The sequence below is a fragment of the Parasteatoda tepidariorum genome, chromosome X1, assembly GCF_043381705.1.
Source record: "Parasteatoda tepidariorum isolate YZ-2023 chromosome X1, CAS_Ptep_4.0, whole genome shotgun sequence".
NCBI lineage: Eukaryota > Metazoa > Arthropoda > Arachnida > Araneae > Theridiidae > Parasteatoda > Parasteatoda tepidariorum.
The window spans coordinates 47,739,468-47,756,590 of record NC_092214.1 but is presented as its reverse complement, the minus strand read 5'-3'; the positions used below and the strand labels follow the sequence as shown (position 1 = coordinate 47,756,590).

General features: G+C 28.1%; 1 protein-coding gene across 2 annotated transcripts in view; it reads right to left on the bottom strand.

Annotated features, from left to right (window-relative positions):
* LOC107453345 (solute carrier family 4 member 11) overlaps nt 1-17,123 on the bottom strand; it is a 346,640-nt gene that overhangs the window by 72,845 nt on the left and 256,672 nt on the right. For both annotated transcript variants that reach the window (XM_016070143.3, XM_071187398.1), the window contains 2 exons: nt 9,307-9,391; nt 30-153 (listed from right to left, as the gene is read on the bottom strand). In XM_016070143.3, coding sequence (XP_015925629.1) covers nt 30-153; nt 9,307-9,391 — 209 coding nt within the window. The remainder of the gene's footprint in view (nt 1-29; nt 154-9,306; nt 9,392-17,123) is intronic.

The following is a 17,123-nucleotide window of genomic DNA, read 5'->3' as shown; positions in this document are numbered from 1 at the left end:
TATATATATAATTGAATAAAAGTACTTACCTCTTTGCTCGGCGTCAACACCAGTATGAAAAAGCGCACTTCATGGAGTGTTCTGCCCATGTTAGCTGGATGTTTGAGACGCGCTATTGCTACATGGCGCTTCTGAAGTGAAGCTAAGTTGCACCTAAAGCGTAAATCAAAATATATTTAATTTCTTTGCAATTAACTAACAATGAGCAAGAGGGAAAAAATAATTATAACACAATGTTAAGTTTAATATTAGTTGGCTTATATTGGTAATATTACTTGGTATTATTGAACAATAATATGTTCAGCTTTATCAAAATTTTAAATAGCTTCTTAAATTTTAATTTAACGCATGGAAAATCTGAGCCCTTTTGTAGTATAATTATTGCTAGGTAAAACAATATAAAAAATTAAGAAACAATGCATGCAATTTTACGAAAAAGTTATAACGTTTTCATAATTCCATAATCCGTAGTTTAATAGCTTTTTAAATCCCTTAGAATTTCCATTCTATGTTTTATAGTTATTAAGTTCTAACAGTTTAAATAGTATTTCCTGTACGTTACATCGAAAAGTTAGAGCATTTCTCTTTCTGTTGTCCTTCAATTTTATTGAGCTTTCTTCCTGTTTTACATTATTCTTCGTAAAACACGACTGCTTAAATTTTACCTAAACTATTTGACTAACTATATTGTGTTGATAAGGAGTGAAGCAGATAACGGAAATAACTATGAAATATGTATTATAAAGGAACATATCCAGAAAGAATGATATTTTCTTTTTATTAATTATTCTGTAAATTATTTGGTTTATAAAAACGTCTCGACTCTCTGAAAATCTTTGTTATTGTCTATTGATGATAGTTTAATTTTGACTTAGCAAAAATTTTACTTATCACAATTTATTTCTAACAATTTTATTTTGCGCTATTTTAATTGTGTTACATTTGGTGATTTTTAATATTATTTGAAAGACAAAAATTCTAAATTATTTTTTGAACTTTAAATTGCATTTATTATTCATGATTATTACGATGATGATCTGCAACATTTCTTAAAATCGCTTATAAATATAATCTTACTCATCTCTTAAATCAGTGACAATTCATCAATTTAACTTCTCTAGGCCATCAATAGTCGTAAAAAACTTTTGATGAATTGCATGTAAATGATGCTAATTTAATATCGTTGTGAAGAGCGCAGACAACCATATATTTTTGTCTGCATTCATATATATTGTTTAAACAATATATGTATTAAATTTCAATAGTTCAGAATATCTATTAACAAAAAGTAAAGTAATATTTTTATTTTACATGATTAAAAAATTAATAGAATAGTATTTGAAATATATTATGTTGTGCTAAAACTACAAATATTAAATAATACTTTTGTAAACAAAATTAGAGTAATACTAACACCACGAGGGCATTATTATTTAATGAAATCTCATACATGTAAAACAATATTTGTTTTTTATTTCATAATTTATTTTGATTTCATCGCTTAATTAAAAGATATCATGCTTAATGCAGACATAATTTTAAATTTTCATAGAGAGTATTTTACTTTGGATAGTTACAAAACTCTTGAAACTATGGTAAAATTTTGCGAAACAAGAAATTTGATATACCATAATTTCGCTGAATCACTGTAATAAAATAAATATTACTGTGAAAATGACGGTATAAAGTGCTACGGTAAAAATGGATTTTACGGTAAAATGAACATTATAAATATGAATAGGGTTCAAACAAATATTAAAAATGCGCTACGCATTGCAAGAAATTTTATTTTTGAAATCCATAAATAGCTGGATATAAATGTTTAAAATTGCTTTCAATATTCAAAATTATTGGATCCACTGGTTTCATTGGAAAAAAAATATTATAGAATCTTCTTTTGATAAAATTATATTGTTTAAGTAAACAAAGAGAAAATGAGAGTATACATTTATGTAAATAATAATTTTTCATTAAACTCTTATGATATTGAAAATTTAAAAAAATAAATAAATTCTGAAGCATGCATTGGAGGTCACAAATAAACCTTCATAACTAATATTGTCTCATCGGATTTTTTGTTTGAGAATTTTCATAAGTTGCACAGTATCGAGCATATTAGTTGAATTATACTGATCTTTTTAAAAACAGCAGTTTAATCGAAATATTGATACATTTCGAACTTTTAACAATTGATATGCACTCAAATGGATTTTAAAGCAAGAATTGCTCGTTTCGGTATAGTATCTAGCAGGATTTTACTGTTTTTCAAAATTTTTTCATCTCACCTTACTTCACCACGAATCAATGAGAGAATGAAGTTATTCTTTGTTTCGTTTTGGCGAGTTTTTCTTGCAAACACCCATTGATTCACTATGGGATTAAGATCTGGAGAGTTTCTCAGTTACTCTCAAATGACCACTTATTTTATTTTTTGAAAAAGTATTCCTTCTTCTCTTAATTTATTTTATATACTAGTTACATTGAAAAAAAATTGTTGTTATTGACACATTGAAAAAAAGGAGTGATCCTGCTCTGTTATATGAAAAACATCTCAAAACATTTTTTTAAAATTTAGACAAGACAATTAAAATTATGTGTAAGAAAATTTTAATAAAAGTCACTCAGATATTTCAAATATTACGGTTATATACTATGTGTTATTGAAATATCCTCTAAAAAAAGAATATTATATGTTAGAGGCACTTTCTTACTAAAAGAGAAGAAAAAAAGAAAATTTAATGTCGAATATTTTATTCATTTCTGAAATATATTAAAGTGACATAAATTACAATGCCATCAAACAATCTTACTAACTAGAAATACTTATTTACAGGCAGTTTGAAATCTAGGAATTATCCTAGCAAGAACATCCAACTACTAACAAAATAAGATTCCCTCATGTAGAACAAAAGAAAATCTTAGTAGGGAAAAATATTTCAGCTGAAAATCTACCGAGAAAGAGAGAGAGAGTATGCATTGGGAAATCTTTTATCATCATCTGTATTCACCAGATGTTACCCTTTCGGAAAATCTTATTTTTGGATCATTCATATGTTTCCGAGATGGAAAGGATTATCATTGTTTCTAGTACCCCTATATTAATTAGAGGATTCATTATTTGTTTTTAATCAACAAAAGTTACATGATAATTTTGTTTTTTAAATATTACATTTATTTTTGTGATTTGTTGATCATTTTTTTAACAAAACTGTGTAATTAAGTAATTTAATCATAATTACTTTAAATCAATGTTAATTATGGGAAAATATTTACTAGTTGATTCCGTTGAAACATTGAAATTCTAAATATTCAGAACAATTTCCTTTGGGGCGTCTCCATAATTAATGAATGGGGATCAATCTCAGATATGAATGAAATATCTGTTTACTTATGAAATCCTAGGATGTATATTATGGCTAAATCATTGCTTAGACTGACATATACTTTCATAAATAGTAATATTGGAGAAGTCAAACTTAATGTATCAGATAATTGCATCATTTTGGGGACTAAGAATTATTTTAGCTTATTACATCTTGTGATTAAGTTATAGAAAATTTAGTCTTCTTACATGATATCATTTTCTTTTAATCTTATTTCAAACTTAATGCGTCTGTCTAATTTAATATATCAGATAATTGTATTATTTTGGTGACTAAGAATCATACTATTTTATTACATTTTGTGAACAATTTATGGAAAAGTGTGCCTTTTTATATGAAATTATCTTCATTTAATCTAAATTATTTTATTAAAGGAATTTATAAGAATAAGATTCTGTTTCAAATTCAAGAGATATTTGGATGGTTCGTATACTGTATCTAGTTCATACCAATCACAGTAATGATTGGTTGTGTTATATATGTTAGATATGCTAGAAAAAATTATCCAGGGTTATCCGTCGTGATAACCGTGGATAATTTTCCTTACGTAACACAAAAACAGATTATTTTTCTCTCGTAATTGCCTGATATTCACCTTCTGAATCATGTTCAAAATTACAAGACTGTGTAGTTGAGAACTAAAATCTCCCATTAGGTCGATAATTACTAGATAAAAGGCTTAAAGCCAGAAATAAAATAAGATTATATATTTTGGAATCAATAGCTGTATTCTAACAAAAGTCAGCGCATTAATAAGACTGTTATTTTCAAGCCTTTTTAAAGGAAGACTTTTTGATGGGTGAAAGAAAATCAGTATCAGATTTAACTTTCAAACCTTATCTAGATTAGTTAATCTTAAACTTCAGTGAGCATCAGAAGTCATAACTGCGAATATTTAAAAGTATTTAAATTTATATTGAACAGATTTACTTTTTAAAAAAACACAGAATTATTTTTTAATTTTAACAATAAATATTGCAGAGAGTTTAAAAATGTCAAAAATGTAGCTAAAATAAATTTTAAGCGAGAATAAAAATTTTTATTTCCATGTTGTTGTTGACGTATGCCTGTTTTCCAGTGGCGCCATCTATGGTCAAGAATTCGACTTCTGCCACACCATACGTCACACTCGTTTATAGGGCGGACCCATTCGTACATCCATTCATTCATCCACAGATCGTAATTTTGACCTGAATCTGAGAACGATCGATCTCCAATCCAGTACCCCCAGAGGTTTTGATTTGCTGTAGGAACATGGTGGACTTTTGCGACTCGACAGATTTAACGTGCATCAGTCACTTTTCAACACGGGGAGTCTTCGCCCTGCGGGGTTCGAACCCACGAACTCTTGGTCATGAGCCCAGCGCCCTACCGACCAGGCTATCCCGGACAATTTTATTTCCATATTAACAGTGAGTTTATGCAAATGATATTATATATTAATGTAATAAAAAGCCGTTTCGCTTAATATGTTTTTTTCTACCATAATTATAAATGGCAAGTCTTTAAAATGTGTTTTGAAAAACTATTTACTCAGAATATATTTTGTTTCATTGATAAAGACAATGAAGTGCTATGCTTAATTTTATTTTCAATTCATATTTCTATTGGTTTAAAGGTTGTCAGATTTCCTGTAAGAAATAGTCGACTGTGAAATAGTTTTTAAAAATATTCTCTCAAAAACTCATCTTCAAATTTTCAGAATTTATTTCTTTTATTTCTTTCTTCTTGTTATGGTGCTCCTTTTAATAAGCTTTTGGAATATTAAGTCCCTGATGTTTTAATAAATTTGGAGTTGACCATAAAAATTTATTTCAATAATGCTTTTAAAAAAACGTTTTTCTTTTTGCTTTTTTTCTGTCTTCCTATGATGCAAATTTTAATTTAGAGGTCATCTAAAATAATCAGTCTCTGAATTTTTTTTTGTTGCGTTTTAATTGTTATAAAATTACTTATGCATATTTCATACTCCAACTTTCACCAAAAAAGAAAGTTTCCAAATTTTTAAGAAAAATATCCTTCACTTTCCCTTTTTCCCTCTTTTTTCAAAGAGCTGAGGATTCCAACAAAAAAGATTTTTGAAAATCGATTCGATAGCTCTGTAAAAAGGAGATTTAAAATTTGAATTTCCTCAGCATTGGCTAGGTTTGAACCCCTTTCAAAAGTCTTATGAAAAAGGTTTGAAAATCCCACTATCTTTTGATAACAAAATAGAACCATGCTCATTATGATCTAAAAAAAATTCGCAAAATTTTAAGTTTACAGTAAATTAAATAGCAGAATCTAATACTATGTTGTTAATATGTCAAAAATTTCTCTTAGCATTGAAACCCTGAAGGTTACATTAAGCTAACAATGCAAGTTACCGAAGTAAGCAAAAATTCAATCAATAAAAAAGAAATGATATTTTCTAAAGAAAGTTCAATTCTTGAGAGAGGATAAATAACGTTTCATGCAATTTTTTCATATTTTTTGCTTTAGGATGCGAGTAAATTGTTTCTGCTTACCCTTGGGTGCAATTTCAAATTTATAATCAATATGTGCTTTGTTTTTCAAAAAGTAAGATATTCTATGTTAGATATTAAGATAGTTTTTGAGTTCATTCTCATAAATACGAATGATTTATAAGCCTGAACATAGAATAGAGAATTTTTTGATGATAGAAAACAGGATTTATAAAAAATGTATAATCCGACAATAAATATCTGTTAACATTACCGTATAATGTAGTAATGATATTTCTGGTAAAAAGAAAAAATAATCATACTTCTGGCTATTGATATCAGTATATACGTTATTTAAACTGTTGAAAGTAGTTTTTCTGGTCATATGATAACTGTTTTCAGGAAATTTTGTTTTCAAAATTATAGCTCTTATTATCACACACATAGTAAAAAATACAAAACTTAAAATTAAATTAACTTAATAAATGATTTTTCTGCAATAGTTTAAAGTATCACGATGAAATTAATCACATTCACCAAATTATATCACATATTATAAAACCATATTTTATTGTTAACTTTATCGAAATCATTACAAAAGCGCTTTGGTAAAAATTACCGAGCTTTTTTGGTGTTCCCATAGAGCCAGAAACACTATACATTTTACTTTATTTTAGTAGGTTGTTTTGATTTTTTTTTCAACGCGCAGAGAAAATCTTTATTTTAGAGTTTTTTTTAATGAAACACACAATTTCCTTTTCATTTAAAGATTTTCAAATTGTAGTTATATAGAGTTAAAAAATTTTGCCGAGTCTGACTCCTTGTTTAAAATTAAATCTTTTACCCGGCAAAATTATAATTTTTTCCCGGTTGGTTCCGGGTACCCGGAAAATTTGGATTTATTACCCATCCAGTTCCGGGTAAACGGCTGGGTATTACAGCATTTGTACAAAGCAGTATAGAAACCATATAATTTTCCATTGAATAAATATTTTACAAGGAAATTTATCAAATTAAATTACGCTCTAGTATTACGTTCTTAGGGAATTACGTTCTAAGGAAATTTAATGTGCGCCTTTATAAATAAAGATATCTGTTTTTCTTTTAGATTTTGTGAAATTTTTCAAAAAAGTTTATGATAGAAATTCAGGTTGACTGTTAGGTTGTGGAGTAATTAACTCAGAAATTTGCGATGGAAGTAGTGTTATCTGCTGATTGTGGATATTATAATTAATTAAAATTTCAATATCATTTATTATCGTAACTTCTGTTAAATGTAGGATATTTTAAAAATATTTTAAGAAAATGATGTTACATTAAATTAAAAATGCTTTAAGGAACAAAGTTTAAGTTTTGATCTTTTGAATAATGAGATCTAACTAAATACAATCTCTAAAGTATAATGTTTTTGATACTCGGTGAGAAATCTTATTACTAATATTGGACAAAAGATTAATTGTTGTTGTCCTTATTGTTGCGATTCAATCTCGGTTTCCTTGTAAATTGAACTCCCAAAAGTTATAGTAACTCTTAGATCAAGCAACAAACAAAGGGGCAAATTTGCTTTAATGAAAATTTTTACGCGCAATATTTTCTAGCTCAGCTGTCAACCAAAGATTTGTATTTTGTCAATTTAGTATGAACCTAAATTGGGTAACCTCATACCTAACAATATTTCAACTCAAATCCTTTTTTTACCCAATTTAAGTTAAATTTTTTTCCCAAAATGGGTAAACAGCGATATTCAAAATAGGCATGGATCACGACCCAATTTAGTATTAACCCAAATTGGTGACCTAATAATTAATAACCGTTTAACCCAAATCGGGTCTTTTTTTTTAAACCTATTTTAAGTTTTTATTTTTTCTGTGTATGTTTGAAACTAACGCGTATTTGCGTTTCACGGAGAAAAAAAAAAAGCTCGAAAACATCCCATAGTTAACCGGACGGTAAAAGAACTTTTACCAGACTGGTTAGAAACTTAATTCATTGAGTTATAAAGAGAAAAAAACATGTTTTTCCGATAGAATTTAGTTTGAAGTTAACGATGTCCAATAATAAAATGTCGCCAAAAGAGTTTCTTGTGGAGTTATATGAAAATATAAATGTTAAATTATATATATATATATATATATTCAGCTGATAAAAATTCCTTTTCACATTGGCAATANATATATATATATATATATATATATATATATATATATTGTTTTGGAACACATAAATAATTGCAACTTAGGCTTTAACCTACGCATTTATTTTCTTGGAAATTAATTTCCAATGGTTTTTAAATTTGTAATAGCATTAAAATAACGTGTTAACTAATGAGTTATTTGTAAGATCTTATCTTTGTTCGCAACTTTTTGTCTATTATACTTCGATAAAATGTGAAGCATATCAATCCACATAATGAACACGTATTATTGCATTTACTCTTTTGCTGAAAGAAAATTTAATATGAGAGTACAACACATTTTGCGAATTTTCCTTAAGTTATCTTTTAATTTTATTCAATATCATTTTATTAACATTATATATATCAATGCAATTCCTTATTTCCAATTTTGTATTTATTAATTATCATATTTTGTTAAAATAATTTTCAGCCAGAGAACTAGGAATTTTCATGTCCTTCTCCTAAGCGGACACCTCTCCAGCAAAAATATTTCTCAATCCCGAAGGCGTCCATTTTACCTAGGTTTCCATGAAATAAAATTCAGTTCAGTAGTAAAATATCTATCTAAACAGTTATCGCGTCTAAACAATATCGTGTCAAAACAGTTACTTTTGCTTGATTGTTAAGAAATTGATATGGAATATATGGATTTTCAAAACTACGTATATGAATAATTTTAAGGATACTATAATTCTGAATTTAGTTGTGTTGGACATAAGTGAGTATTTCTCGGCATTGGTTACCCGGAAAAATTGACCAGATCTTGGTACTCGGTATAGAGGTACACGGTAACGTGGTACTCGGTCTCGGTAGTGAAATTCTTTTGCTGGGTTCCGGTAATCACTGGGCATCTGGTACATCTCTAATTCAAATTATTAAATAATTTTAAAATTTCTCTGAGAGTGCCAAATTTTTCGACAACTATAATAAGAGGAATTTTATGAAACAATTAATATTTTTACTATTATTTTTTTTAAATTATTAAATTATTAAAAATAAAATTTGCATTTGTTGTAATTTGTACTTTTTGATACCTTTCAGAAAATATGTAATACTGCTTTTTTTCTTCTTAAGTTTAATATAAATTTTTTATTGAAAAAAATTGTCAGGAAACTAGATGGTGTTTTAAACTCAGAAGAGTAAAGCCAGGGGCACTTCATTTAATCCCTCTTATCTAGAATAAACTCTATTAAAGTATGCATGGGTTTGCTTAAAACGAAATGAAATTATCAGTTTCAGAATATGTCTCTTAACTTTTAATTAGTAGGTAATGAGAAGTAAGTAGAATGTGTGAGGTACTTACATAGCACATAGCCAGGACTGATCATAGTCGAAGCCTCCTCCTTCGCTTACGTATGTTCCTTGTATGGTACGGGAAAGTAAGTGCACTAGAAAAAAAAGTATTAACATGTAAAACATGCTTTTATTTTAACTCTACAAATATTTGCTTTGCTTAATTAATGAAAAAGAGCTTCATGCATTATGGGTTGTGAGCATGCATTACCTCATGCTTTATGGGTGTGTTCATCATGGGTTGTGTGAAGTGGTGTCGTGTAGTTAAATGACAAGAAACTATCGTATTAGAATAGCAAAAAACGTATCCAAGGATAGCTTAATTTATCTTGGATTGTGAATGAATTGCTAATACCAGAAGCTCATTTGTACATTTTTTTAAAACTAAATTTAATTAAATGGAAATTTTCTGCCATTTTCATTAGGGAATTTTTTTTTAGCATGAATCGTGTGAAAATTAAAATAACAAGGGGTAGGTGTTATAATTTTATCACGGAATTTATGTGTGGAATATCTTCCTTCTTTACTAAATAATTTAATTTCCTCCAATATTTTGAAGAACATTTTTCTGCAAGCGTCTGTGAACTATGAAATATATTTTTTTTTAAAAGAATCATGTTATATTCTTATGGGTTGAAAAAAAAGAATGCACTCTTCCTGACAGTTGCCTGACTTTTTTTGGAATAATTAATAGTAGACGCTGATTGATGAAATGAAACTAATGGCATATTTAGTATAGACAATGCGCATCTATTATTATCAAAAATGGTTCTGATATCGCCATATCAAGAAATAATAAAATTAAAAATGTAAAAGATGCTTATTGGATGATTTCCAAACAGCCATGAAGAATGGGCCTTCTTGCCAGAATGAAACATAAATGAGCCCCTTAATAAGATGTGTGATCACCTCTGACACTAATGAACATGTTGAATATGTTATTCAGGGTACCCACAAAACTATTGAAGAGTCATTAGTGAATATGGCTCCACTTCTCTCTAAAGCAGTTTTCAGCTCCTGTACGGTTTGGAAAGGTCGAGTTTTTTGTGAAACACATTTGCGTCAATGGCATCCTAAACATACTCTATAGGATTTAGATTTTATTGCGAATTTTACCGAGTCAATATCTTTGATGTTCCTATAGAGCAAGAAACACTGTAAATTATACTATATTCTGGTAGTTTTGGAAATACTTTTTTCTCAGTGTGAAAGTAAATATTTCTATTCATTTCCTGAAAATGATTTTCAACCAATCTTCAGTTATAGAAATTAAAGGTAAACCAATTAAATATGACCCTACAATTTGAGTGAACTGACATTTAATTATTACTAAAACTACGAAAATGGTAATTTTTAGAAATATTTATATACAATAGCAAGAAGAAATAAAGCATTCAGTTTCTGAAACACAACTCAGGATTTCTATCCAACGATAGTCCTGTTTTCTTCCTTTTTTATAAGCAAAAAAATATTAAGAGCCATGCAAAACACACAATTTAATTGCGTTATAAGAGCGAATAAAACAAACAGCTTAAAAAAAGCTTTGACTCAGACCTGTTTGTTAGTAAAAATAAAACTAGAGTTAAACTTTTATTTATAAAAATATTTGTTAACTACTCCTACACATTTTCAATTAATTTGAAAAAAAAAACCTCTTCTCCTCATCTAACTTTTACATATCCTAAAGTATTTCTCTTGTTCTAGAACTTTTTTTATGCAAATTTCCAAATCTACTAATTAGGGTGAATAAGATTACCAAATTCCTAGGGCTACGAGGTGAAAGTGAGCCTAGCCTGTATTGCTCCCAGGAATTTCTTTTTAATTCAATTAATTTTAATTAAGTTAAGAGTGTTAAGTGTAAGAAAGTAGTTAATTAAGTTTTATTTCATGATAAATTATAGCCTTTTTTTCATTGAGCAAAGAAATCAAAGTTTGTAAGGAACTATTATCATCGAGTTAACCCTAAATTGAGTTTGAAATTCTTATCAATATTATTTTGTGCCTCAACTATTTTAAAACTATATTCTAAAAACCGCTTCATTCAAGCATTGAAAAATTATTTTAATAAAATTTCTATGTTTTAAACAGTTTATATTTTAATAATTCATCTAAAATTTTCAGACTTATGTATTGAAACGAATTAATGAATATATGTTAGCATTATTTTATTGCATTATTTAATAATTTTTTCTCACTACTTCGAAAAGGTAACATACATGTGACAACTTTAACGTCCAAATAAAATAAAACAAAATATTTTCAAGCGCAAGCATATCAGGGAAAAATGTTTTAATGATGAAAAATTCATAACATTTGACAAGAGAAAAATTATGGCCACATAATTTTACTCTAATTTTTCATTGTTAGATTAACTTACATATTGAAAAATATAAACTGTTAAGTAAAAATGACAGTAAACTATTACTATTTCAAAAATTGTTTATAGTTAATGAATAAAATGAAAAAATTATTAATAAATAGAAAAAAAATATGAATAAAATAAAGAAAGAAGGGAATAATTGAATTTCACTTTAACAAAATTATTTTCTATCAAATTTGGTTACCGATATTGTATTAATTGAGTAGAAAAAACAACAACAAGAAAATTTTTTTAAAAATTATGTGATTCACAATTCACAATCCCTTGTTTAATTATAGTTATTTAATGTGCATAATTAAAATTGTATTAGGAATATAATTGATTGTTTAGTATTTCTTCTGGAAAATTCTTATTATGTCTTATCAGTATTAATGCGCTTTATACGCATATCAACTCCACTAAATAGGACCCTTCTTTGATTAGAAATCTGTAGGGTTTAAAATGATTATGTTTAGGACTTAATTTGCAGATGAACAGGATATAGATGAATGCGAACATGTGAGAATGCGAATTAAGCCCGAGAACATGAATGCTGATAAAAGGGGACAGGGATAACATGGAAGGGTGGTTATTTTTAGGATCATCAATGTCAGTAGAAGACTCGCTAAGGAAGCTTTGTACCGTTGCCATGGGAACGAAATAGTGAGCTGATAGTTTTCGGTTGGATTGAATAATTTGGCAAATTTTATTTTTGTTAAGGAAACAAGGGGGCTCTTAAGATTTTAAGCAGTTCCATCAGCATCTCCACTTTGCTTCGTATTCTATAAAAAAGATATTGTTTGTTGATAGACCTATTTTATATCTCAGCGATATTGAATAAACCAATTTAAGAAGGATGCTTTAATGACAGCAATTTGAAACACAATAAGGATAAACAAAATTGTACAGATTGTGAGGGAAAGAAAGTTAAAAAACTAAATCTTTTTATTTCGTGCACAGGGAAAAAAATTTAGTCTAAACCACTTGAATATGGTAAAATTTACCGTGTTTTGGCACTATGAGAACAACAAAGAATTCGGCAATTTTTATCGAAGCAATTATTAATAATTTTGGTAAAATTGACAGCAAAATATATTTTTATAATATGCTATAAAATTTATTAAATGTGATAAAAGTTCGTAATTTTATCATAATACCGTAGAGCATGATGATATTTTATTCGATTAAATTTGGTTTTCAGTTCTGTATTTTTTTTCTAAATGTGTGGCAATAAAAGCTATAATTTTGAAAACACGAACTTTCGGTAAACTGTTGAAACTAATATGAACTGTTGAAACCAATATGAACTGTTGAAACCAATATGAACGAAAAAATTACCGAGTGAATAGCTTAAGTACCGTCTATTTTGGTTTCATTATCCAAACTCATGTTTTTTTTTTGTTAGAAATGTAATTATCGTACAATACAGTAATTTTACCAGAATGTATTTTAAATAAATTCGTATAATTTCAGAGTAGCAACCTAAAAGCTTTGTTTAAACGCATATGTGAATCGTAAAAATTAATCTAATCAAAGAATGAAACTGATTTACAAATTCAGAAAAATACAAAATAAGTAAATAAAATTAGAAATAATGAATCAAACTGGAAAAGCGCTTATATCAGCTAAAACCAAATTTGTTTCATTCTAATTTAGAAAGTCAAAAACAAAATTCTCGCAGAAAACGAAATTTTTTTTTAAAGATTTATGCGTTATCAGGACAGCACTTTAACAGGGGACACACTGCTTGCCTATAAGGTATTACCACTGAAAACAAAAAGGCTGGGTCCTGTGTGTTGGCAGGCAGCGTGTCCCCTGATGAAGTACTGTCCTGCCAACATGCATATCTTTAAATTTTATTTGTCGTTTTCTGTCGTTTTTGACTTTCTAAATCGCAAAAATTATTGTTATTTTTTCTCCAGAAAAGGAACAAAACTTTTTTTGAGTGAGTCCGTATCTTGTTTTTGCACACACACATATATACAGAGTGGTCCTAAAATATATGTCAAAAATGTAAAGGTAGGTAGAGGGAACATAAATAAGCATATTCCGGATAGGAATGTGTGTGCGGTAACGGCACATTAAAGCACTACTAGCTTGTAAAGCAGTATGAATCAAAGGAAACTGAAAAGACAAGTAAAGACAAAAGAAAATTCGATTCCCTACCGATATATATATATATATATATATATATATAGCATTCAGAAGTAATAAGAGATAGTTTTCTAGAAGATATGAGAAACGAGATTTTAATTTCAAAACTAGTTCTAAACATTTGAATTTCAGAAAGTACTTTTGGAAAAGACAGAGACCTATAATTGCAATAAAGTATTTTTGCTAAAAAAAAACTAAGTTATTTATTTTTATGTCAAGTGAAAATGTATTTCGGAGTGAAGATTTGATACGAAACAATTTTTTCTTCATTGTGTATTATTACTTTAAATGGTGACCACTTTCTTTCGCATTTAAATATTTTTCATAAAAGGCTAATATTAATCAATTGAAAAAGATATATCAGTTTGAAATAAAACAAGTGAGAATCTTTTTGGAAAAATTTGCAAAAAAATGAAAATGCTAAATAATAGCGTTCACATTTAAGGTCTAAATCTGAATGGAAAGAAAGTAGAATTGGATTTAGAAAATAGATGAGATTAAGAAATGGGAAAATAAATTTAATTTACGAAGCGCAAATTTGAAATGGAACTGTTTTGAAAGTAATTTCATGAGACATGTTAGTTGAACAGTGTAATATTTTTTTTTAACTATCATTGAATTGCATTAGCTCAAATATTTTATGCAAGTACTAGTAAATTTATTAATGATTAATAATAATTCAGTATTTAATAATAAGCATATAAAGCTAATAAATATTTTTTTAAGTAATAGATTACTAACAAAATATTTATTTTACTTAAGTTAAATAAAATTACTTTCTAAATAGTCGGTGAAAAGAAATTTGCTTGAAATGTAATTTCTCGTATACAATAACTTTGAATAACAAATATAATTATAGAATTTTAATTTGTGTTAATTAACTCATGATGTTCGTTTTTCTCTTAAAAAATACACTTTTTAACAGCAAATTAAGACAATGGAATTAGTTTTCTAAATGCATATTTATATTTATAAGCATCCTAAATATTTTATCTACACAGTAAAAATTTCAGATCAAATTGTAGTAAAAAGTACCGACATCAGTATGCCAGTTTCTTATTTACTTGTTTTTTATTTTATAATTTTTTTTACTGAAAAATCCATTTTTACTGTAAAATTTTACGGAGCAAAAATTCTGAATCTTTCTAACCTTATTTTCTGTATAACTACTGAATCACTGTTATTGAATAAGTATTACTGAAAAAAGTTAAAGTTTAAAATTTTACGGTAAAATTGATTTTGCTGATGCTGCTCTCAAGGTGCCAGTGCCTTTTACCGTTATTTGATTTGAAATATTTTGCCGTGTACATAGTTTCTTTGAAAATTGCTAATGTTAAGCGACTGATTATCATGGGCACTTAACTTAAAAGTCATGCACGGTTAGAAATTTCTCCGACGAAAACGGGTTAAATAAAGAGTCATTGATTCGTTATTTTACCATATTCAACCAAAACAGTCAAATAATTTTAAAGAAGATAGTATCAAGGGATCGATCATTTTATGTTCGTTTATTGCCTGTTTTCACTGAATACATTTAAACAATCGGGATTTTATCTGCGAAAGCTAGACCCACAGTCAATGAGAATCGGGCTCATATTTACCGAAAACTGGTTGCTAAGCCATACGATAAGGATTATGAATTCTAATTTTAATTTTCCATTATCGGATTCCTAACACAACATCGGAGGCCTAATAACCTAATAGTAATTAGTGGGTGGAGTACACCTTATGAAGGCACATAACTCCTTGCAGCTGGGTACATACCTAAGCCGAGAGGGCTAATCCCTCAATTTCATGACCTGAGGAAATGAGATACGATTCCCAACGTTGACACTGTAATATTTCCTCATTTCTTTCCTCATATAACAAGTTTCCTGTGTCTATCACGCCTCAATTCGTGACCTTGGCTATTGGAATACTGAACTCTCATTCACACATAGATGGCAGCATCACAGAGCTACTTAACACAAAAAATCTAGTATTTCTCATCTGTCAAGCTAGATGTCACCACTAGATAAATTATGCAAGCCACATTTCATGGTTCACTTGACAAAACACAACTCAACCATTACCTAACTTCAATGCCTAGTTAAACTTAATTTGTATGGTTTTGAGGCCATTCTAATTGTAACAGGCTACAACCATACAGTTTGGATTCCCGGTTTTTTAACCATACCAGTTGTAAACGGTTTCAAATGTGTACAGGTAAAGAAATGTTCCCAAACGTAAACTTTACGGTTAATTAGGTGAACACACTACAGCCGACTATTTTACGTTGATTTTTGAATTGAATTTTTTTTTTGTGTTTTGAATTCATCATAAGTCAGTAATAACTAATAAGTCGCTAAATTGTAAACTCCTTTTTATATTGATGAAATTAATTTTAGATATCTTTACGAAATTTCAATGAAAATATTTTCTGAAACTGTAAGAGAAAAAGAAAGGGCTTAAAAAATTGCTTGGGACAACTAAATGCCTGCTTTTATGTTCTGTCGTTTAATATTGCGCCCGATAGTAAGTTTCTTCCAACAACTAGTCAGTAATGCGAGTAATATATTACTTCTATCTGTAACCATTATCCAAATGCATTCATATGTATAATACAATAAAAGGATCTAGGAAATTTTAAGAGTGGCTTGAAAAAAGCAACTTAAATAACAAGAGAAAAAAGCGATTAAATGAAATGACTGTTGGAGTTAAGTTCTCTCTAACGGTATTTTTATGCAAAGCAGGAAAAATTAAATGCATATTTTAAAGATAAAATGTATTTGTTTTAGGCGAGGCTTACAATACACTTCATCGAAAGCTAGAATTCTGAGATTTGCATGTCACAGTTTTTAAAGTGCCTGAAAACTGAAAATTTTATTCCATGTAAAAACTTTCTGTTAAATTTTAGGTGCACACTTATTTGAAAGCTTTACAAAATTGTCACGCTATTGCTCTAAATTGCTTTTTTGTATTCATAATTTTTAGATACAATTTAAATTTTATTAATTTTTTTTTTCAAAAATAGCTCACTAATTTTAAAGTACACATAATTATCAAAATTTCTATACATATTTTTGAATAGTATAAGTAAAATAAATTAAACTTTTCATTATTTCGGTTTTCTGGTTAAATTTTTTATTATTTTATTTTATTTTATTATTTATCCGGTTAAATATTTTATTTCTCGGTTTTTTTATTATTTCAGTTTCTGGGAAACATCCCTGAGGGTGATCCGAAGACATGTCATCATAATTTTGATCCCCTACAGATTGGATGGCTCATTCGCTTTGGTACCCGGACGATCTGCGCGTGAAGTCGAGCCCTTT